The 23,112-nt window shown below is 41.4% G+C and overlaps 5 protein-coding genes across 5 annotated transcripts in view; 4 read left to right on the top strand and 1 right to left on the bottom strand.

Annotated features, from left to right (window-relative positions):
• The first annotated feature begins 1,072 nt into the window (after positions 1-1,072).
• LOC115764095 lies at positions 1,073-1,845 on the top strand. The gene is made up of 2 exons (XM_030706948.1): positions 1,073-1,087; positions 1,162-1,845. Exons 1-2 carry the CDS (start codon positions 1,073-1,075, stop codon positions 1,843-1,845), a joined length of 699 nt encoding a protein of 232 aa, XP_030562808.1.
• A 325-nt stretch (positions 1,846-2,170) lies between these two features.
• Positions 2,171-3,205, top strand: LOC115764209. Its single transcript, XM_030707099.1, has 2 exons — positions 2,171-2,215; positions 2,273-3,205. Exons 1-2 carry the CDS (start codon positions 2,171-2,173, stop codon positions 3,203-3,205), a joined length of 978 nt encoding a protein of 325 aa, XP_030562959.1.
• An 813-nt stretch (positions 3,206-4,018) lies between these two features.
• LOC115764208 lies at positions 4,019-4,758 on the top strand. The gene is made up of 2 exons (XM_030707098.1): positions 4,019-4,033; positions 4,114-4,758. Exons 1-2 carry the CDS (start codon positions 4,019-4,021, stop codon positions 4,756-4,758), a joined length of 660 nt encoding a protein of 219 aa, XP_030562958.1.
• A 3,124-nt stretch (positions 4,759-7,882) lies between these two features.
• Positions 7,883-8,712, top strand: LOC115764104. Its single transcript, XM_030706956.1, has 2 exons — positions 7,883-7,897; positions 7,960-8,712. Exons 1-2 carry the CDS (start codon positions 7,883-7,885, stop codon positions 8,710-8,712), a joined length of 768 nt encoding a protein of 255 aa, XP_030562816.1.
• Positions 8,713-16,334: 7,622 nt separating this feature from the next.
• The window catches only part of LOC115764145, a 57,825-nt gene continuing 51,047 nt past the window's right edge, over positions 16,335-23,112 (bottom strand). Inside the window, exons 8-9 of the mRNA XM_030707021.1 lie at positions 18,391-18,785; positions 16,335-17,049 (exon numbers count right to left, since the gene is read on the bottom strand). Of these exons, the coding sequence (XP_030562881.1) occupies positions 16,859-17,049; positions 18,391-18,785 (586 nt within the window). The 3' untranslated portion in view covers positions 16,335-16,858. The remainder of the gene's footprint in view (positions 17,050-18,390; positions 18,786-23,112) is intronic.

Genomic DNA, 23,112 nt, shown 5'->3' with positions numbered 1-23,112 from the left:
CCCGAATCACTGTAGTTACCTAATGTGATGGAGGTGCACGTTAAAACGGGGCTTCAGTTAATTCCACCCACATGAGTGGAAAAATCGCGAGAAATCGTTTGTATGAAAGTCTTTTGTTGTCGTCCGATCGGCTTAAAACCCATTTTCAAAACTCTTTGAGAGGGCAAAGCCAGGTATACCCGCTTGTATCCTAAATAGAGTCTAAATAAGTCAACATTTCCAACGCCGATAACTCTGTTAAATCTCATCGGAGGTTTCGGTCTTCGTTGATGGCTTGGCCTCTTTATTCCTGGTCAAAATTTATCTAAAAATGGTACTCACAAATATCCTATATAGGTTAAAATCTCCACCTACATAACTTAGTCGATTTCATTAGATTTTCACGACCTTTGGGTTTTTGTCCATGGTATTTCTAGATAAATTTAGCTTCTAAATATCATCGCATTTAAGAATGGTTCGCTCAAATATCTTATATAGACATAGGTCGAAATTACCCATCCCTACATCTTAGAGCCAATAACATCAAGATAAGACCAATTATTTTGTCTTTAAAAATAAATTTTAGTTTTTATTTTTAATTTCAATTTAATTAAGATTCAAGCTATGGTTGGGTCGATGTGGTGTATTGACGTCACGTGGCTCAGTAAATCAAATAGTTGTTTAACTAATAGAAGTAGTTCGATGTTTTAATTTCTTGTCTGGAATTCCAGAGGCTAGTTCGCCCTTGTCAAATAAGGAGGTCATCTAAAATTGGCACATGTGGTGCAGTAAATGGCAAAAGATAGGTAAAACTGCGAAAATGCGATAAAAAATGCTGCGACATAAAAACATAATCAGCTGAAATAAAAGAAAAAGTGAGCAGCGAATTGAAATTGGCAAATACCGCTTAATGTGGTGCACAAATTAAAGATGACCAATAAAAAACGATATCGTAAATTGATTGTGGTGCAAAAAAACGCAGCATTTCCAAAACGATTTCGTATCGCATAAAAAGCGTGGGTGTTAAAGCTAACAACAGAGTTCAGCTCGATACGTCCAATAGTTCGGTAGTATTATCTTAAAAATATACAAAATGCGTGTCCTTATTGTGAGTATTGACAGGATCTACAAAATACCAATAAACATACTCAAATCATACGATTAACAACATTGCTTTCATAGACAATTTGCCTGCTGGCCGTAGTCTACGCTGAGAGATTGGGATACAACTACCAGCCTGTGGATCAGCCCATCTCCTACACGCCCAGCGCTGTTGGCCAAGCTGCATATATTCCACCTGCGGAAACTGGAGCTATTGAACCAGGTTTTGCTGCACCGGCACCCGCTGAGCAGGCATACCAAGCCCCTGCTGAGCTGCTCAAGGAGTTCGTCACCTACACAGCAGACGAGCGCGATTTCAACGAGCCCATCAACCAAGATCAGCTGTCAAATAATCTTCGCAAGAACCTGCGTGTTGTATTCATTAAGGGACCCGAATACAGTGGTGTGCAAGATGCTGCATTGGCGCTGTCCAAGCAGGCAGCCGAACAACAAACCGCAATTTATGTGCTGAACAAGCAGGCCGATATCAATGATCTTGGCAACAAGCTGAACAACATTCGCTCCAACACCTATCAGAAGCCGCAGGTGCACTTCGTCAAGTACCGCACGACTGAAGATGCCATCAATGCCCAACGCGCCATTCAGGGTCAGTACGATCAGCTGGGCGGTGTCTCCATTAATCAGGATGGCGGCGTTGCATCCGTGCTGAACTTTGCATCCCGCGGACCCGCCCAAGCTGCGCCAGCTGTGCAAGAGCCCTTGAACTCGTATCTGCCCGCATCGGTGCTGCGCAGTCGCCTTTAGGAGTCGTCTTTGGGAGCAGCTAGCTATTGACTCCAGACTGACCATAACTGATAGCCACGCATATGTTAGCCCATTGTAAATAATTTTTGTTTAGTTCAAATTGCAAGTTTTTAAATAAATAATAATAATAATTATAATGAAATATTGTTGAAACTTTAAAATTTGCACAACTTTTTGGCATAGCAAATGTTGTAATATTTGAACAGGCTAACATTGAACTATTTACCTTTTACGGCGAGCCTCTGCCATCATTATTCCATACTTGGCCCTACAGTCTGCAAGCCAATATTATAAAACGCTCATCGGATTGTGGACTGCTAGACAAATGATCGTTGGTTTTTGCTGCGCCTACAGCATGCGGAAAATTGTGGTAAGGCAGTTTTTAAACGATGAGATTGGAGCCCCGTTTAACCAATATTTTTCGTAGTTTTTAACTCTCTTAGCTATATGCTCGGCGGAGCTGGGCTACGATTATCAGCCAAATTCTCCAGGTCTTGGCTATGAAGCAGAGGCATTAGACAACCATCACGGCACGGACCATTATGAAGACCATGCAGATTATCAGAAGCACTTCTACGCATTCGAAGCACCCTACGACTCGGTCGATGAGTCTGACCTGATAGAGCACAAGATATCGACGCAGTCAAAGAAAAACTTACAGGTGGTGTTCATCAAGGCGCCCGAGAACAGGGTCGTCGATAGCGCCCTCCACGCTCTGGCCACACAAACCAACGAGGATAAAACTGCGATCTATGTGCTGAACAAGCAAACGGATCCGCATGAATTGGCAAGCAAACTGAGCGTTCTGCAGACGCAACATAAACACAAGCCACAAGTTCATTTTGTCAAATACAGGACGGAGGAGGAGGCTTTGCAGGCGCAGCAGCACATTCAGGCGCAGTACGGAGGAGCCACGTCTCAGTCATTGGAGTCCTTGCAGCAGCCATCATTGGGTTACTCGCAGACCACGGAGCCGGCCCCTCAGGCCTACTATCCGGACAAGCAGCCATTGGCACCGCACGGTTACTATCCCCAAGAGCTATCAGCTGTGCCGCCTGAACCGCATCCAACCTATCTTCCCCCCTTGCCCAACTATGGCAGCTTACCACAGCCCTACGAAGGAGGTGCAGATCAGGGTCGCCTTGATTTGCCTTCACTGCCTTTACCAGAGCAGCAGCTGGCTCCTAGTCCCTATGACTTGGACGCACGCACTGCAAGATCACGACGTATCGATTTTCGAGTCAATGAAAGACACCGTTCAGACAGTCGCATGGTGTTTCCCACTGAGAAAACGTATCTGCCATCTATCTCAAAAAGCTATCTGACACCTCAGAAGATCCGAAGACGCGCCCACTTCTAAAAACCTCAGATTAAGACATTTAAGTAGTAGCACCATAAGACTGTCAGATACATATGTTTCAAGCTTTTAAGACAATAAACTTGCCATTATCTCTACAGATATTTCTGTTTTTTCTAAGAATATGTAGATAAGGTTGTTAATTACGTTAAGCTGATTATCGGTTAAGATCTAGAGCGAGGCTTGTCAGCTTATTAAATTAAACAAAACAAAAACACGAAAACGACGTGTAAATTAACCCAAACAACAGACATAAAACGCGATCATCAAATCAAATTCAAGTGCAAGTATAATACAATAGTGTGTTGTGCTGGCAGGGGCGGAGGGGTAATTGTGTTGGAATCAAAACAAATGTATCCGTCTATGGCAGCGGGCAGAAATCGCATATGAAAATAATTTGATAACTAATTCAAATTGGGAGCTCATTTGTAAATTTTATGCGAATTAATTCAAGTTCAAGTCGAGCTCAGGTCAAACTCACATGAGTTTTTGGCTTCGGCTTTGTCACTGGCAAGCCACCAAATTTGCATTTCCAAACTGAGCGACATTAACATGGATAATCGGATCAGGCAAATACAACAAGCAGAGCACAAATGTGTGCAAAAATCTTTTTAAAATCCATAAACAAAGCCAAAATCCAAAGCAGAAAAAAAAAACAATGCAAACAAAGTCAACGCAGCCGAAATCTCAGTTTTGTTGTTTGTGTCGTATATAAGGATGGTTTTGTTGCTGTGACTAGATTATAATCGAGCTGAGCTTCAAGCGCTAAAAATCAGCCGCTGCAGGCCGCAAAGCGAAACCCAACGTGGAACAAACATGCGCGCCCTAATGGTAAGATAAAAGTTTTCCAGGCTGCAACATGGTGTAACTACACTCCGGCTGATGAAATTTCCACTTCTCACTTGCCACAGAGCCTTTGGCTGTGTCTCTGCACCAGCCATGCCTTTGACCCGAACAACGCCTACTTGCCAGCCAACAATGAATATTCACCCCGTCCCCTTGTGACGGAGTATTTCAGCTACACTGCACCACCCGAGGACGATCAGAGCTTGCCCCTGCAAGCAGCTCGCCAGCTTGCCACAGCACTCGCACCTCCGCAGCAGGTTGTTTTCATACGCACGCCGGAGACAAGTCTGTTCACGCTGACGGCCAAGCAGCTGGCGGCGAGCAAAGCTTTGGATATCTACGTGCTCCAGCGTCATATGGATGCGGCCGCATTGGCCGAACAAAGGGCAGCCATTGAGCAGCAGGCAGGTCACAGGCCAACAGTTCACTTTGTCAAATATCGCACGCCCGCCGATGTAACTCGGGCTCTGAGCAGGCTGCGGGCCAATTACGATCAGCTGCCGGGCAACAGCTATAGCCATGCCGTGGAAACCGCAAATGTCATTCACCTCAACCCACCGCAGCATTTGGCACAGCCCGATCCAGTGGTGTTCAAGATCTTGCCCAAGGATGCTACAGAGTACGAGACTGACGAACAGGCGAGGGAACTGGAAGCCGCCAAGCTGCAGGCGCTCTTTCGGCCATATTTGCCTCGAGCGCAGCGGCGTTAGGCGTAGATTAAAAAGGACCAGTGCCAAAGACTGCTAAATATAAATACTTAGAAATAAATAGAAAATAAAAGCAATCAGTTTTTGCAATTCTTTCGCTTCTTATGTTTGGGCTGGATAATCAAGGAGACGGTTTTTCTTCAATATCCTAACAGCACATACATATATTTTCTCTTAAAGAAAACTCAATTCCGGTTACACATTTTTAATTACATTGTTTTTGTGTCAATTTGAATATTTTAGAAAAGTTATTTAATCAAATCTTAGCTTTTTAAAGATTTTTAATTAGTTTTGCTTTATAATCTATCTTAAAAGTAAAAAGTAACATTTTCATGATAATTATTGTCTTCTACCTAATTAAAATGTTTGCAATTCAGTTTCAATGTCATTATATTATCTTGTCAAAATTGAGCACTTCGAATAGCTTGCGCCAAGAGGGTCTCCTCACTGCCTTAAATTTGTGGCTTAACATGAAAAATAATTTTTGATTTTTATCAAAACAAAAACAATTTTCGGAGTAGCACACCTAATACTCTTCAGGCATATTTATATTTATAATTATAATATATTTTAAATTTTACGTGCAGTGCCTTATATAAATGCTACCTTTGATGTTATCAATGTCAGCAAAGTGTAACATTCTCTGTTAGGCTATACAGAAAAAGAAAAATAATTTTTTATTTCAATCAAAACAAGAATTTACATCCGAGTACTGATTAGTAGCAGACTTAAATCTTTTCGGGTATATTTATATTTCTATTTCTATTTATTACGTATTTTAAATGTTGCGTGCACTGCCTTATATCAATATTACATTTGATGTTATCAATGTCATCAAGGTGTAACATTCTCTGCTAGGGTATACAGATGTTTGGTAATAGAGATGACAGAGCTGGCCCAGGCCTGACCGCAGTATTATGAATAATTAATGAGTTGGCTGACAAGTCGAAACATTTCACTTTTGAGCTTGCGTTGAGCCATCCGCACTGTTTCGGATTATCTTTAAGATATCTCTTAGATAATCATAAAGGTGGTATGGTGCTACTCAGGCCAGGCCAGGCCCCGCCCCCGATGCGATCTGTGTCCATGCTAACATTTTCTTAAGCAATGTGTCTGCTGCTGCTGTCGACGTTGTCGCTGGAAAACTTTTTAATGAGGTATGCGCGGAGTTGGGGCTGCCCAGCTACTTGTCCCACCAGCTAACGCGCTATCCATCCGTGAAGCTTAACGACAAGCGGTGCTTTAAGAATGTTTCAACTGAATTATGGCAGCGCCGGCGCTGACGATGACACTCGGGCTGACATCATGTTGCTTTGCAAATTGTTTTAGTGTCAGAGGTCAAACACACACCGCCATGTGGCACACTGAAGTGCAGTCGTAAAAAAAGGTATCCTGACCCTACAAATCTGTTGAGCAAGTTTTAGTTTGAGAATTTTTGAGCAACATGAGAACCGGTACCTAAGAGAACGTAGCTCGTTAGCGGCGCCTGCCAAAAAGTTTGCCAGTCACGTCAAAGCTGCCAGGTTTTTGCCGCTCTTTGGGAAACGTTGCAGGTACGAGTACCTGCCAGCTGCTTTAATCCTGGCTGGCGGCTGGCGGCTCATGACTTGAAGTTGTTGCTGCAAAATATCAACACAGGTGTGTCCAAGGTCCAAGCATAGCGCCAGCGTCTCAAATTCAGCCTCAAGTTTGCGTGCTCCCAATCTTGTTACCCAGGTCTTTTTACTTATCGTTTTGCCTATCACGACCACATTAGGCGCGTTTCGTTTCTTCTAGCCTCGTACTACACTTTTTCCGGAAGGCAACTAGCCAGTGTGGAATGATATAATAAAGCCCAGCATGACGAAAGAGTTTGGTACGAAAAAAAAATGTGAATTTGATTACTTTAGCACACTGTTTACTCCAAATTTGGAACCGATATACATTTCACCTAAAAACGCATACTATATATTTTTGATAATTCTTTTATTTTAATTGATGCTTGATAATTTAAATAAAATAAATACAACTGCAGCAAAATAAATTTCAAATAATTTACTATTTCTTATCTCTATTATTTGCATAATTAATTTAAGATGGGTATTTTATGGGTAAAGGCAGGTATTATGGTGTTATGCGAATATAACTAACTGGCTAAAAAAGGCTCCATAAAGCTTATATATGCTGAGTATCGACAGCCGATTCGAGCTTATCAGGTTGATATGTGTGCCCGTCTTCGATTGTCAAATCAGCTATATAGGCTTTCAGGTTAGCCATATAGGATAACACGGAGGATACACGAGCTAGAATCACAAAATGTAATATGCATATTCAAGTTTGATGTACACAGAGCTTAGACCCGGAAACATTAAAACATGTTTTGCCTTGCACTTGGTAAGACTTGACTCAAAATTATTTAGAATTGCACAGGGTATCTCTTAGTTGTGTCTTGCCGACTAGAGCCCTCTTACAAGAATAAGTTTTGTATTGTTTTTGGTATCCATGAATTTCAAAATGCTTAAATTAGTCAAGAAACTTTATTAGCCGCCTGGGCATAATGTATTGAGGCATTCTGCAGCAAGGATGGGTGGATAAAAGCGAAACTTTCGGGAAAGTAAGAAAATTATAATTACTAGCTTAGGCAGCGCTTGGGATATTATCAGCCAAAATCGGTAGCTGTTTATTTGTTCACAATAAGCTATGCTGCTTTGGAGTGGGACGTCTTTTAGGTTTTGGTTTTTTTCCAACAACAACATTAGGATTGGGGAATGTGACAGAATGAGACAAAGCGGCCCATGCATATTTATAGGTGTCGTAAAGTGCATTTAAATCAAAATGCGACGGCGTTGAAGCCAAGATAAACGGCCGCAGATGCTGACTGGGCCTACTAGACGTCTTGACTTGGTTGTATTTAAATGCGTGCGGCTTTTTAATGACTTTGGCATGGCATAAATAACAAATTAATATCGCATTCGCTGCCAAGGTCACAGATGCCAGCTACCAAGCGCTTTCATTGGAAGCTGGGGGTGGGGATAAGTCGCCATAGAGCTGCACTCGACTGCGCCTATAAAAGCCGCTGCCTCTTCGATTCCCAGCATTAGTTTCACCTCTTAGCTTCAGCCGTGTGGAACAACAAAGAAAACAAACAATGCGTGCATTTATTGTAAGTCTTAAGGTGCTACCGATCGATAACAGCCCCATGGCTAATTTCACCCACTTCCATAGCTGATATGCCTGTGGGCAGTCGTTTGTGGCGCCGACAATTTGGGCTACAACTATCAGCCGGTCGCCCAAGCGGATGAGGGCCTCTCTCTTGTGCCCAGCAACGGATTGGCGCCTGCCACGCAGCAACAGCATGGAGAGGCTGAGCTCTCACTGCCCATTGCGGCGCCAGCTGCTGCACCGGCTCCGGTTGCCATCATTCCACAGGCGGCGCCTCTGGTCGAAGAGTTCCAAAAGGAGTTCTATACCTATGCCGCGCCCGAGGACCAGTTCGACGACGGCATCAATAATCAGCAAATCGCCGACTCGCTAAGGAAAAATCTACGCGTTGTGTTCATTCGCACGCCCGAGAATCGTGGCTTCGAGCGCGCCGCCCTGCAGCTGGCCAAGCAATCAGCCCAGCAGGAAACCGCCATTTATGTGCTCAGCAAACAGGCAGATGTTGCCAATCTGGCTAAGCAGCTCAACGCGCTTAAGTCGAGCTCCTCCAACAAGCCCGAGGTGCACTTTGTGAAATATCGCACACCACAAGATGCGGCCAATGCCCAATTGGCCATTCAGAACCAGTACAATCAATTACCCGGCGCCTCACGCATCTCCAACGAAGGCCGCGCTCCAGTCTTGAACTTTGCCTCGAATGCGCCGGCCTCGCCCGTAAGCGCAGCACGCTCGCCTAGCTCTGAGTACCTGCCGGCCAATGTGGTGTCTGAGCAGGATTATCTGCCGCCCGCTCTGCGCCGCTTTCGCGTCAAGTGAGCTTCGATAGCGCACTCCTGATAACACACATCCATACAGCCGTACACACACACACGCCATCAAGCCAACTACTTAGTTTTGTAAATACCAATACAGGAATAAACATTTTAAGCTGACATATTTTCATCTCTGCTCAATTGCTCGATGCAGCTGAAAGCTGCTTTCCAGCTAACTTTCATTGCCGCCTAATTGGCCGTCCCCATTTCTATTCTCACTTTGCGTCCCGCACGCTCTGCCCCAATGCCATTTGCCTGGTTAGCTCGTTTTATGTGTGATTTGTTTTCCAAAGCAAATCCTATCCAACGGCTACGACTTCGGTGTCTGCGTCTGGTTGTGCAGCCGTGCGTTGTCCTTTCACAGTTAATCCTTGAAATAATAGCATGGATAAAGTGGCAGGCATGTCATAAAGTCCAGCAACAAGTTGAACCAACCCCCACCCCAAACACACAACAGAGACACGCGCACAAAGACAGCTACGTTCACATATGCACAACGGTTTAACCAGCCGCCATATGTAATTGGAGTTATTAGAATCGAAACGAAAGCTGCTCTACAATGGCCGGAACCCAAGCTCGTTGCCAGCTGTGGTCGAAACGAGTGGCAACGTCCTGTGGCACCTGTGGACGAACCTGAATTCTGGCTGCTGATTTGGACGCTGCCTGCGGCCTCCTCTGGTTTGCCAACGGGCGTGTGTGTGCTTGCCTGTGTGTGTGTGTATGTGTGTTTGTCTTGATGGCTTCCTGCTTCCGCAGTAGGCAAACTCATCATGTGAAAAGCCGCACCCAAATGCCCTTCTGCAAATCACCCAACCGAACCCCCATCCGCCGCTTATACAACTATGCACTGGATTTAGAACGTTGTTGAGTGGAGTCCTTAAATTTCACTTAGATGTAACATAAAACTGGCATAAACGCAACTCAACGGCGCATGAATTCATGGCCATGACGGCAGCTGTTTCAATGAATGTGTGCCTTGCCTAGCGTGGGTGTGTGTGTGTGTGTGTGTGCGTGTGTGCAAAAATCACACGCTTATCAGCAGTCAAGTGCAAGCTGAATTCGCCTGCTCGCCGTGCAAGTACAGTGCTAAATCGCTAAAGCGTAACGCCAACGACAATATGGCACGAAGTACCCGGGGCAGCATCACCAGCAGCAAGGGCGTGGCAATGACAGGCCAAGCATAAAAGCCGTTTGCCTACCTTCCATTTGCCGTCTGACTGCACTCAGACTGTTGCCTGTAATTAAGGTGATATGCGGCAGCCAACCGACCGAGTCAATGCCGGCGCTGCCAAGTGCGTGCTCTGTGCGTGCCTTATGCCTCTCGCCTGCTAAATGCAAGAACGTGTGAGTGTGGCGCTTTGCTCAAGGGCCCCATATTTTAGTATGGCTGTGAGGGTGTGCGTGTGTGCGTTTTAATGAGCAGCCTGCTGTGCACACCAAATAAATTATTAAAACAGCATTCAACTTGCGCTCAACTATCAGCACTACGAAGAATCTGTGGTACAAATTCGCGCTAAAGCTTTTTAAATCTTAACAACTAAAAACAAAATTAAATGGCTTTTAATGAACGATAAGATTAGATCAGATGATCTTGGAGATCTTCAAAAGCAAAACTGAATAGTTTCATAAGAAATATGACATTTCTTCAAAGATTGACCAAAAGACATCGTGATCTATCTAATATACCGATAATCTCTACAAGTTAGTCATAATTTATAGTAAAATGAACAAAGTTGGTTTCAGTCGTCATACGAATAGTTGGCCGTCAGTAATTTTAAAATTTTGTAGCGTGCTTTTAGGCTGATCACAAATGCCCTTAGGCCGTTTTAGTTGCTGCAGCCCACTCGCTCTAAATGCAATTCCCGTAGAGCATCTGCATCTAAATATAAGCTGGATTCTGTGACCGCCCACAAATCGGCGAAATTAAAAACTGCCATGCAACAGCTAGGCGGGCGTCGGGCGCCTCTCAATCACACGAGCTGACAGCTGTGGTGAGCCGACCAAAGCCCAGAACTGAAAACAACGCGTTCCAATTGCGCTGCAAATAACTAAGGCTCGAATTTTTATTTTCCATTTGCGCCGTTTCCATTTCCATTTCTATATCTGTGTATTTTAGTTTTTTTCTACTGCTTTCTGCCGCTGCTAACCAATATTTCTTTTCAATTTAGAAATGGTGCGAGTTCCGTACAAAACTTTTGTTGTAAAACCAACTATTTTGGCATTTGTCCGTATGCGGGCAAAAACTTTGTGAGCACACGTGTGTGTGCTTGTGTGTGTGCGGGGTGCACAAATTGAAATGTTCTTGAGACATTTTGTAGCTGTTATTGTTTTGGCTGTGTGTCAGTGAGTTTCTTTACCTTTCAGATGCAGCAAAGTTGCAGCCACTCACTGCTGTTAATTCGGCAAACGCTTCCGGCGGCGCCCTCCCCATCATGACCAGGCCCACCACAAGCAGCATATGCAGCTGGCAACAGTGCCACGCCCCAAATGCAGTTGGCAGTTGTACGCAATTTTGTCGCTGTCAAAAAGTTTTACTGTGCCTGTCGCTGCTTTTAGTCCTGCTGCTGCGGGCACAGTTTTGAATTTGTTGCAAAAAGTGTTTATTGGTTTGCCATGTGCAACAGCCACTCTATGAAAATTGAGTTATTCGCTTGGCTCTCGATCAACCCTCGGGGCAATTGAGAGTAGAGTTTGTATGCAAAGCAACGGCTTGAATGCCTGTCGAAACTTGGCACACATGCTGCCAGTTTTGGCTCATTAACTTTGCCACACTCCCAGCCTCCGTCTCTGCTCCTGCTTCTGCTGCTGCTGCTCCTGCTGCTGCTGCATATCAATTAGCTGACTTTTAGGCGCTGCCATGTATAATTAAACAAGTTTGAGAGTTGGAGCTTGGTAGCTGATAGTGTGGTCCAACTCAACGCTGAGTAAACCGCATCCTGTTTGCCTCTTTCACTCACAGACATGGCTCATTAGCAGCAGCAGCGGCTACAGCAGTAGAGCTGACTATGATAGCCCTGGCTAATTTAATATTTATACCTTAATCAAGACACGAGGCAGCCCCTTTGATGGCTTCCTCAGGAAATCAGTTGATGGCCAGGCGTTAATTGACCATTCCCATTCAAACTTGCCATCTGGCTGCCACAGTTGTCTGTCACACAAATTTTCAATCGATAGAGCACATCTGTGACCAGGCAAATGCACACACACACACTCGCTCCCACACATGTGTATTTGTACAGCCCACGGCTTTGATTCCGTAATGAGGCAACCAGGCTTGTTGCACCTTTGTAACGTCCTGGGCATATGAAAGAGGACAGCAGACGGCAATAGACAGGGACAGAGAAAGACACGTAACGGCCCGGCGAAAAGAAAAAAAAGGCTTTAGCTTTGTCCGTGGCCATGGCCGGATGTGTTTTACGGCCAAGATACCCTTGATTCGCCATTTATTTCGTAGTTTATCCTTTCGTTGATTATTGCACAACATTTGCTCGCCCTCTCCGGCTGGCAGCCCCTTTGTAATTTTGTCAGACTTTTGACCTTATGGGTCCCTACGTTGTTTGCTTTTGTTTACGCATTTCATTGTTGAGTAGCTCCTTCAATTTCCATGTACATTTAAAGGGATTAAAAAGATATTCGTCAAACCCAAAGATACACAAGTTTATTTAACGCCCTTCCAGAAGCCCAGACCCTCGACCGATTTATGTGTGTGTATCTCCCGACCTTATGTGTGTTGTGTGTGCTTTTATGGTTGACACAATATTATCTTATATTTAAGTCCAATTGGGCTGGTGAGGGAGAAACCCTCAATAAAAATTATGCTCCTTTCAGTTTTCAACATTTATTTTATAATGTTTAGTTCATTCTTTTTACCACAAATAGTCATATTTATATTTTATTAGTTATTTATGTGTAGTAAATTGACAAGCCAAGCAGTAGGCGTCATTTTAAGAGCTGGGTTTGTTTTTCTTATTCCATTTTCTTGAACTTTACTTTACTTTTTTTTTTTGTATTTGTCAAAGTAAACTTGACATGTCGACACCGAATTATACACTTTTTTTTTTGTATATACTACATACTTAATGTTTAATAATATATTAAGTACATACATTCATAATCCGTGGTAACTTTTCGTTTTTGTTATAATATATTTTTATTTTTATATATATATTTGCATAGGTTGCAATTTATACACGTGTATCTTTGATGCGCCGTTTGGTATGCCTGTATCTATAAATAAGTATGTATTTACGTAATTGTTTACTTTGTGGTACAATAATTGAATCATTGTATTTCTCAGCCGCTGCGGTTTTTAGTAGCGCCTGTTAATGCTATTTTCCTATACCTTAAGATTTATGGTACAATTATATTTATTACAATATATCATTAACAAAGGAGAACTCAGTGAAACAATAAATCAATATTGAATTAATGACATTTCTCACATGTGTATAAGCATGCATTTATGTATATTTATATTTATGTATTATATTATTCAATATATTCAATAGGCCAAATAAATGATATATGATTTTTTTGCTGTGTTATTTACGTGCGTAAACCAAACTCAGCGTTCATTTTTTTCTGCTACATATATTTATTTCACACACATTTACACTTTTGTCATATATTTTTATATAAAATTAATATGGTTTTTTTTTCTATAAATGTTGGATTATTACGCCATGATATGTGTGACTGGAAGAATCGTGTATAAATGTCAGTGAAATGATGTAGGTACTCGCCGTTACGATTACAACAATACTTATAGCCCGAGTGCACTTTATAGTGTTAATGCTGTGGCTGATGTTATTACACTTGAGGAACATATAAAAAATATGTGTGTATTTATGTCAAAATATGTATCCATATGCAAATAAATAAATCAAGATGAACAATGTCATTTCAATTTACGTACAGTATCCGCTTTTAATGTTGCTCCTCAATGAGACAATTAAATTTGTATTAAATTATGCTAATTGCGTTTGCCGCTGCCAACGATATTGTTTTTCAACTGTTAATTGCCGTAATTGTTCATTTCTTATTGCGGCTCGTGGTTTCAAGTTTCAGATCAACTTTAATTTTTGTTAAGCTAGTGGGTTTTGCTACCTCTTAAAAAGTTTTATTTAATCCACTCGAAGCTTTTTTATCTTCTTTAGAAAGTAAACCGATCTAAACCCCTCTGACCACTGAGTAAATAAACATCAACAATTTCAGCTAGATATTCTGTGCAAAATGTTCTCAAAGACGCATGCCAAGTTCTGATAGCTTCGTTGGGCCGAAGTATATATACAAATATATGTTGTATATTGTTTTTCTTTTGTTTACATCCACTTTAACACAGATAATTGTACAACATTTATGATATGTTTTGCGAATTGCTGTGACAGTAATTATTTGGAATTTTCATAGAGCTTAATGTTTCTTTTAGTTCCTGGGTTCTTTATCCCGTTCAAATATTAATACACCATAAATATAAATATGTATATGCTTACATACGACATTCTTATGTATGTATGCGGTAAAGTGCTTTTTGATCAGTGCGTAGACTTACTTCTGAAGAATGAAAACATTAACACACAGATGTCAGAGGACAGAGTTGGAAAAACAACACACAGATGGATTTGTAGGTATGTGTGTATATATAGTATATGTATGTATGAAATTGTATGCATGTACGTATGCTATTACATTGAGATAATTCAGTTATGATTGATATGAATGCGTGATATGAATAGGAAGATGTAAGAGTGTGCGTAGATTGGTGGGAAATATTTGCCCGTCCTTATTAATAAAAGACGACACATTATTGTTAAAATGAAAGATCAGATGAAGTTAAAGATGTGTTCAAAACATCTTGTACGTGAATGCTGCAAAGATATTTAAACTAAAAAAGATGGCACAAATCATTTGTTAAACATTTTGAAAAAATAGTCCATAGATTCTCACTTAAAATAAATCATTTATAGTTAAAGCTTATATACTTGTTGTATAATCTGAGTGTTCTTTTGGATTGCAGCACCAATTTAACACAATTATCTATAATTTGATGTTATCAATTTAACACACAATATATGTATGTATGCATACATTGGAATATACCTATTATCTACTTTATTAATGTAAATTTTATAAATTTTTCAATTGGTTTTTCTTGTTCAGTTAATAATAGACAGCGTAGCATAGGAAGACGTCAATACCTGCATAAGACATTTTAGCCATATTTTTAATATATAATATGTACTTTGTTATACCATTTTGTAATAATATTTCTTGCATTTTTATAAAAATGTTTAAGCATTCAGTATATACTACGTTAATGCATTTTCTCTGTAGTTCTTAACTGGATCTGAAACTAAGGATTTTACTGCATACCATATTTCTTGAACAAATGCTTTGAACAATTGTCGTTTTAAAAAAGGTTTCAACTATATTTCCCGGGAATTTCTTTGCGGCCTTAATTAATATATTTTTTTGTTTTTTAGCTACTTCTTCAAACTGTAGGAAAATGTTTGCAGGCGTAATAATTATTTTACATTTCTTTTTTTCTTGTTCCTTATTTTGAAGTTAAAAATATTTGCCTAATAGCTAAGTAGTTACACACATTTATGTAGACGCATATTTATATATATTGTTGTATATTGGTATAATATATAAACTAGGTTGCTATTTGCTTTACATTTATTTACTTTGCGCTGTGCGATTTGTTTTTGTTTTTGTTTTTGTTTAGTTCAACTTAGATGCTATACATACATATTTGGTTACAATGTATGCTACGCGTAAAGACTTTTTCAGTTAGCAATAGACATTTAAAGCGTTTTGAAAAATATCCTATTAAATATATTCACTTATTCACACACTCATATACGAATATCTTAGCTCACCCAAAAACGAACTGTGAACGGCAAATGAAATTATTTTCCTAACTACTCGTACATAAAAGACGATCCATTTCGACAATTACCATTTACGGAGCGCAATTAAGGGCTAAATGAATACAAATAAATAAGCTGTGCAAGTGTAGGAAAAGGAGTATCCCGACACCAGGAGGAGCGAATTTCGCGTCATCTGGAGTTCACCCATTTGGGCTGACCCTTTTCAGACTTGCCACGTGCCGCAGATTGCGACCATTTCGACGCCCTTTCTTGTCGCTTTTATTTATTTTGTTTTTCTTAAGGTTTTTGTTTTCGTTTTGTTTTTTTCTCAAAATGTTTTCAACACTGATTGTATTTGTAAGCTTCTTGGTTTAACTGTCTAATTATTTTACACTTAAACATTTCATTTTCTAAGGGGGTTAATTAATTTTTGTTGTTTTTTTTTTTTTTGTTGCTACGGCCTAAATTCAAACTTGCCTTAATTTTAGCCTTAGATTTGCTATTTAGCCAAAGCGTTACAACACCATAAAAAATATCATTTTTTTGCATAACTTTTTATATTTCGCTTGCATTTTAGGTACATGGGCCTAAGCAGTCTGGCGACTGCCTAAGTTCGCCGAAAACGTTCTTTATCTATTGTAGTTTATTTTTTGTTTAAAATTTTCTGTTTTGTCGGTCGGAGCATTTGCACAAATATTTGACTAGGCCCAAATGTGAGGCGCATCGCCACCTTAACTGCATCTGGCTGAGCTTCAAATGCTTAACTAACTCCTAGTCCAATTGTCTGTGGTTTTCCCTTGGGACTTGGGTATGCTCATTTGAAAGCTATACAAAAATTTCGCTACGCTACAAAATTGTCAGCTGCTAGAAATGAAACAATTTCGATGCTCACATTTGACTGCAACTTAATTACAAATATTTCTGTTTTCGGTATTGCAGTCTGGCAATAATTTACAAATAAACTCTTTCACTCTATTTTGCCAGAACGAGGCAAAAAATATTATTGTTTATGCACTCGCTCTTAATTGTTTGCATGCTTTTTGGCTGCTTCACACACTTAGCTAATTTTCCAGCTTAATTACACTGAAATCGCCAACTTGCCTGTGCATGACTGTTGCTGTTGTTCCTGTTGTTGTTTTTTGTTGTTGTTGTTATGGTAGTTGTTTCTGTTTCTGCTGCTGTAATGGGTGCCCTTGGATTTGGTTTACTGTACCTCTTACTATGTCGGTGGTCTTCTCTCCTACAGTTTGATGGCTACGTTTGCACTGCAGTTTGTTCCTAATAGTTCACTGAGAGCAGCACGAAAATCAGCAGGGGCGCCAGCGACCACAGATGCGTTAGGGCAGCTCCGCGCGCCCTCCAACCGGCGGATGTCTCGTTGCCGTGCCCGTTGCCATTGCCTAGGGCTGCCATCCCGATGCTAGGCGGAGCCGTCGACGTGGAGGACGCCTGATGTCGCTCTACCTCGACTGCAAAGGTCAAAAGAGAGACGAACATTATAAATAAAGCTTTAGAAAGTCGAAAACAATGGTCGGATCAGGTGGAAGAGATATTTTAGAAGCAAACAGCAGGCAAGGTTGCCTAACAAAATTAATTAGACCAGCTAAAAGTCATCTCCTGAAAGCCAATGGGACTTAAAATAGGAAAAAGAAACAAGTTGACAAGGGGAGCGTATAAATAATGAAAGTGGAAAGCACTTTCAGTAAACAAAATTAGGGTACAGGAAAAACCAAACTTAACCAGCGCTCGGCTGCAGAGGGGTAGCAGAGTGCTCCAATAACTAATAGCAAAAAAATTGTTAAGATAGTTTCGGCCTTCTTTCTATAAAGACCCAGTTTGGTAGAAATCAAAGCTAGCAAAATAATAGCAGATCCTAAGGACTGCATAAGAAACAATTAAGGAGTGGAGCACTCTTCGCTGTGAAGTGGCCAAAACAAACGACGCACTTCACGCAACATAAATAACACGCATACGCCCCTTGGTTCAGAGGAAACTCAAGAGCCAAACGGGCCGTTAGGGAGAGCCGCCGGCGACAGGGATAGCGACAGCGTCGGCCAACGACCGTCTTGAGTCATGGGTCTGTCTGGTAATGTGTAAATTATTTCATACAATTTGAGACAATTTACAACACCGGCTGAGTCAACGGCTTTACCGACTGCAAATGCTAACAGCCAGCGTATGGGCAGACAAAGCCGAGCAAATATATAAATTAACTTTTGTTTGCCCGCCTAGTGGTTATATGCGCGGGGCGGCATTAAGCGAAAATTAAACGAAGGCAAACAAAATAGATGACACACGCCCACACAGTGCGAAGTGGTCGGGCTGAGGGTTGGGGCGGCTGTAAAGTCAGCGACAGAAATATAAATTATGGACGCATTTCAAAATGGCAAAAACGTTGCAACGTTGACTTTGGCTTTTCAATTCTGTGACCCGGTATTGTATTATTGTTGTCTCCTTGAAAGTCATCGTGACGAAGGCAAACACACAGCATTTACAATGGGCACGCATTTAACAGGTCTAACCCAGCAGCCGTACAATGCTAATTTATTTTGTGTAAATTCAGCCGAGATTCCTTCCGACAATTCCATAATTCACATTCACCTTGGGCGCCCGTATGCAAACGAGCCATATTTTTGATGAGCTCATTGCTCGCAATTTTATGAAACGACGCCCAAAACAAATATTGTTCTTGCATAGCATTACACGCGGCGCACAATAAACACATACATAATATACTAATTTACATGTGTACGTATCTATATAATAATACATATATGCATATCACGCATACGCCGCGTTGTCCCACTCACCTTTCACCGAATACGTTTTGTAATCGGCATACTGCTCGCCCTGACCCACCGTCGCCGGTATTGTGGACAGGCATGTGATCTCCATGCGGCCATTGCTGCCCACGTGCTGCTCCGTTATCTCCAGATTGAGCTGACTAATGCTGAACATGCCCTTCTCCTGCTGCGCTGCGGTCACTGCAGCCGCAGCGGCCGCCACACCACTGCCTCCTCCTGGATGAGACAGCGGACGCTGATAGCCGGCTGCCAGCTGGTTCATGGGTCCGGCATTGGATGGTATGCCCAGTTCCTTGTTCAAGTTGGGCGCCTGTGGCCCGAATCCGCCACTGTTCAGAGTGCTGCGTATAATGCCGAGCGCATTTTCGTTAATATGACGCCGAAATTTTCGGTTTGAGTTTCTGAAAAAGATTGGCAAAGAAAAAATGGAGAGGTTAATAAATTCCTGGATGTGTGTGTGCTCCATGTCTGAGTTTAATGTGCCGAGCGCCAGCTATTTGCACACAAATAAACTCGTAAATATTTGCATTTTATGATTGATGTGCGAAAACATGAAAAGCCAAATAAGGGCGAGTTTTCCACATGCCGGTCACGCACTAAAACGAATTTAAGTACAATATATTTTATCAAACCTATTTGTAGTTGGTCACACAAAGGGGGGATATGCTCCTGCTCTATGAATTACATTTTTAGCTATATCGATAAACAAATCAAAAAGTAGCAATTGAAAAAATTAAATTAAGTTGCTGTCCCTTTAACTGAAAACATATTGAGTTCCCTTCATATATGCCTATTCAACTCGATGAAAAGTTTAAATTGAGTGTCTTCTTGCTCGACTACTCGACATATTATGATTGAGTTGAGCGTATCTCGTGGCTAGGCTTGCATTACTCAAATGGCACCGCTGCGTGCCTCACTCACATATTCTAAGTCCAATTATCCTTTACGGCTTTGTTTCATATTTGATAAGAAGCCTGCGCGGCATATAAATGAGTTCGGGTCTGCTTGGTGAGATTTCGACGGCTGCGGCCTCGTAATTACCTTAGCCGTGCGTGCGAGCGTCGACGTCTGTGACGACGTGTTGCTTTATTACAAATGCAAAATGACTGCGGAATTACCTGTACACCCACCATACACAAGCACGCACATGCACACACACATCCACACACACATTGCGTGCAACGACACTTGAGAAAATAACGTGGAGACCATAAAGTTTTATGCACCCAATGTCCTGGCAAGCCAATTGTCAGCTGTGTTAGTTTAAGGCCGCAGTGTCAGTGGGCTTTAATGGAATGTTGCCAAGCAGAAATTGTGGGACTTATTAAATTATCTGACAACGGTATTTCGTGCGGAAACAATGCGCTTATTTCCGTCTCATTTAAGCAATTAAATTATTTGCATTGCGGCGACTGCAAAAGCGTATTTAAATTTCAAGGCAAGTGCCTCACTGTTTGTGCAAAGTAATATTTAAATATAATATTCCTGTAAGTGCTACAACAAGCATATCCTTGACGCAGCCAACGGATGCGATATGCAGCTTTCAAGATACTCTCGGTGAATGTGTTTGCATGTGTATTTCCGAGTGTGCGAGTGTGTGCATGTGTGTGTGCCCGTGTGCTACATTCGAGCTGCTCTCCTCGTGGGTTGTCGGGCTAAGAAAACGGGCAAGTGCCATGCAAAGAACTTGGATATTTGAATAGATGAACAGACATGCAAGCATTTTGGAATACAATTGCTGGCGATAAGAAACAAAAAATTTTCAGATATGATCCTCTACGATAAAAATGAGTTAAATTGAAGCCAAAGCTTTCAAATATGAAAGCATTTACTTGTTTGATATTAATTTGAGCAATTGAAGGTTTTAGAAATTGGATTTTCTATAAGAGATGCCAAAATGTTGAGCTGTCTGTGGATAAAATGCACATTGTGTGGGATGTGCCTAAAGCTTTCTCACGCACAAGAAGAAAACAATCCCATCGTATTGCCCCTGGCCAGCACAGGGGAAGAACTTAAGTAGCAACAGCAGTAGAAACAGCAGCAGCAACAGCAACAATAACATGAAAAGCCAGTTACTGGCAGACAGCATCAACATCAACAGTAAGCTAGTTTAACTAAGAGCGAAAACAAATGCCGGGCAAAACTCAAAGCAAATGCACAATATCCGCATAAGCCTTCGACAGCATTACGTTGACGAGCTTGGCAGCAACAGCAGGAACATCAGCAGCAGTAGCAGCAGGAACAGCAGCAACAGCACCGATGACGGCAGCAACAGCTGCTACTGCAACATCATCAACGTGGATGCATGCTGCTGTTACTGTTGTTGCTGTTGGCATTACAGTTGCCGTACTTGTTGTCTTAATCAAATTCCTTATGCAGCGCACTTTTCACTGGAAAAGCAACAACCAGCAGCGACAACATCAGCAGCAGCAGCAGCAGCAACAGCAGCAGCAGTCGTGGCAGGAAGCTCAAGTTCAAAACACAACAAACTTGGCAAGCAATGCAAATCAAGCGGAAATGCGGGTCTCGGCGAACAGTCTTGAAATATTGGTAGCGCGGCAAGTTATGAAAATTCTGTGACACTTTAAACTCTACCTTAAACTGTGTTAGGGAATATGGTATATTAACTTGGCGCTGACATGCAAAGTCATTTGCGCGTCTTGGCCTTATCGCAGCCATGCCCAAGGCGATAATTTGAGAAATACGCCTAATTAATTGGTATGTCATGTAGTCTGTTGCTGCCTCTGTTATTGGCTTATGTGCCTATCGTCCACAAGAGTTGCTGCTTTATTTTGTTTTCAAACGCAAGCAAATGAGCTAAGGCCACAGAGCGTAACGCAACAAAACCTTTTAGGAATTTATGGCAGGGGGTCACTTCCCCAGACAGCACACGCCCAGAAATATGCACAGCAAACTCGATATTCGAGTAACCGGGCCCATGGCTAGTTCGTTTCGAAAACAAGGACTCTCACGAGAAACAAGGAAAGCAACTTAAGTGGAATCGAGGCAACAACAATGACAAAGGCAAAGGCAAAGGGAAACGGCAACGGCAACAGCAACACCAGCAGCAAAGGCTACGTGCCAAGTCCCATGAATTTCTTATATTAAAAGACCTTTGTAATCGAAAACCGGAAGTTGGTCTAACCGCAAGCAGGCAACAGTATTAAGAGCGGTCAAGGCAAACACCAACAGATTAGCAGTTCAACTTTTTGCAAACTTTGTAATGCTCCGCCGGCTGGTAAAGCTCAAAAAAGCTTGGCCCCCGGCTACAGTAGCCGTTCTCCTAATGGCACAAAGAATCCAACTTCGCCCGCCAAATCGAATTAACAATTCAAATATAATGTTTGGTGATTGCCAGGAAACGCGACGAAAATTCAAATATAACAAGTCGAAACTATCGAGAGTTGCGGACGTGAGTTGCTCTGTTGACAGTGTTATAGAAAGTTGATAACGAGGATTTCAACATGGTCCCTTACCCCAAATAGAACATTTTGTAAACTTTTTCTATTCGGGATTAAAGGTGGGCAAATCGCATTAAATCGTACTTTTTGACGTGGGTAGCAGTATTTTTAATTTTCGCTGTAGCTCATACAGACAGGAGGACTTACAGAAAATCAATAAACTCCATTTCCCCGTGGGAACAGGGTATAAAAAGCTACGCGCACAAAAGTCTGCCACGAGTTGGTCAGGTCTAAAATTGGGTCAACTAAGGTCGTCGAGAACAACAACAGCAACTGTCATGGGCATGAAATTATAACTGACACTGACAGCGAAGGTTTTTTTATGTCTCGTCGCGGCGTTTCGGTCTATTGAATAATTTATGCACCGTAAAGTGCCCTCGCGTGCCGAGAAACAAATGGTAGAGAGAGTGCCAGCTCACCAATCCTGCACACTTATACATAACTATACAGCTATATATATATTTATATACCTTAGCGATAAAAAAAGCCATGCAACTGACTTAAGGAATTAGCATAAATGCAAGATTTAAAATTAGCACGGTTATATTTAATGGACACAACTTTTTTGTGTTAGCAAATATCTTTGCACAATCTATTTATATATATGTGATATATATACCGAGTATATGAATATGGACTTGGGATTCGGTTCAACTAATTCTAAGAGCTGTATTTAAGATTAATCCAAATTGTTCAACAACATAATGAAATCATGCCCAGTTCTATTTTCATTGCATTTTCAATCCCATTATTAGTAATTAAGTTGCAGCTGCGGATTTACAAGCCGAATATTAAATGCTTTAAGCTAACATATCTGTCTTTATTTGAAAAAAAAAACAATGGTCGATTGTGCTAAACTATAGAATCACCTGTACTTTAGAAGTCTTCAAATGAAGCCAATATTAGTTCGAGGCGTTGACAAAAACTGATGAACTGTTTTGCCTAAAATATTGGAGAACATTTATAATACGTACAATTTCAGGTCGTAAAATTTTAAATTTTCCAAGATCGACCATCTTTCCTTTTACTACAGGGTATGAAAAACTGTGATACTTTTTTTTTGGTGTGCAAATAGCATATTTATTACAAATTTAAGCCACTTGGCCTGAAAATCGTTTAATTTTTAAACAGCATTCTTGAACACAGCGTGGAGCCGGAGATATTAAAAGCGAGTGCATGCAAACATGCCAATATTGTTAAGTTAATTAAAAATGAAAAATGTAAGTGCGTTTTAAGCTCTAGCTTAACAAGGAATAACCATAGACTT

The sequence above is a fragment of the Drosophila novamexicana genome, unplaced genomic scaffold (assembly GCF_003285875.2).
Source record: "Drosophila novamexicana strain 15010-1031.04,08,12 unplaced genomic scaffold, DnovRS2.1 tig00000817-arrow-arrow-pilon, whole genome shotgun sequence".
Classification (NCBI taxonomy): domain Eukaryota; kingdom Metazoa; phylum Arthropoda; class Insecta; order Diptera; family Drosophilidae; genus Drosophila; species Drosophila novamexicana.
This window is presented reverse-complemented; position numbering and strand designations above follow the sequence as displayed.

Excerpts from the sequence above, each read along its gene's own strand:
- LOC115764209 (XM_030707099.1), top strand. The coding sequence starts at position 2,171 with ATGATCGTTGGTTTTTGCTGCGCCTACAGCATGCGGAAAATTGTG. Across the intron at positions 2,216-2,272 it reads ACAGCATGCGGAAAATTGTG|TTTTTAACTCTCTTAGCTAT; the intron begins GTAAGGCAGTTT and ends TATTTTTCGTAG.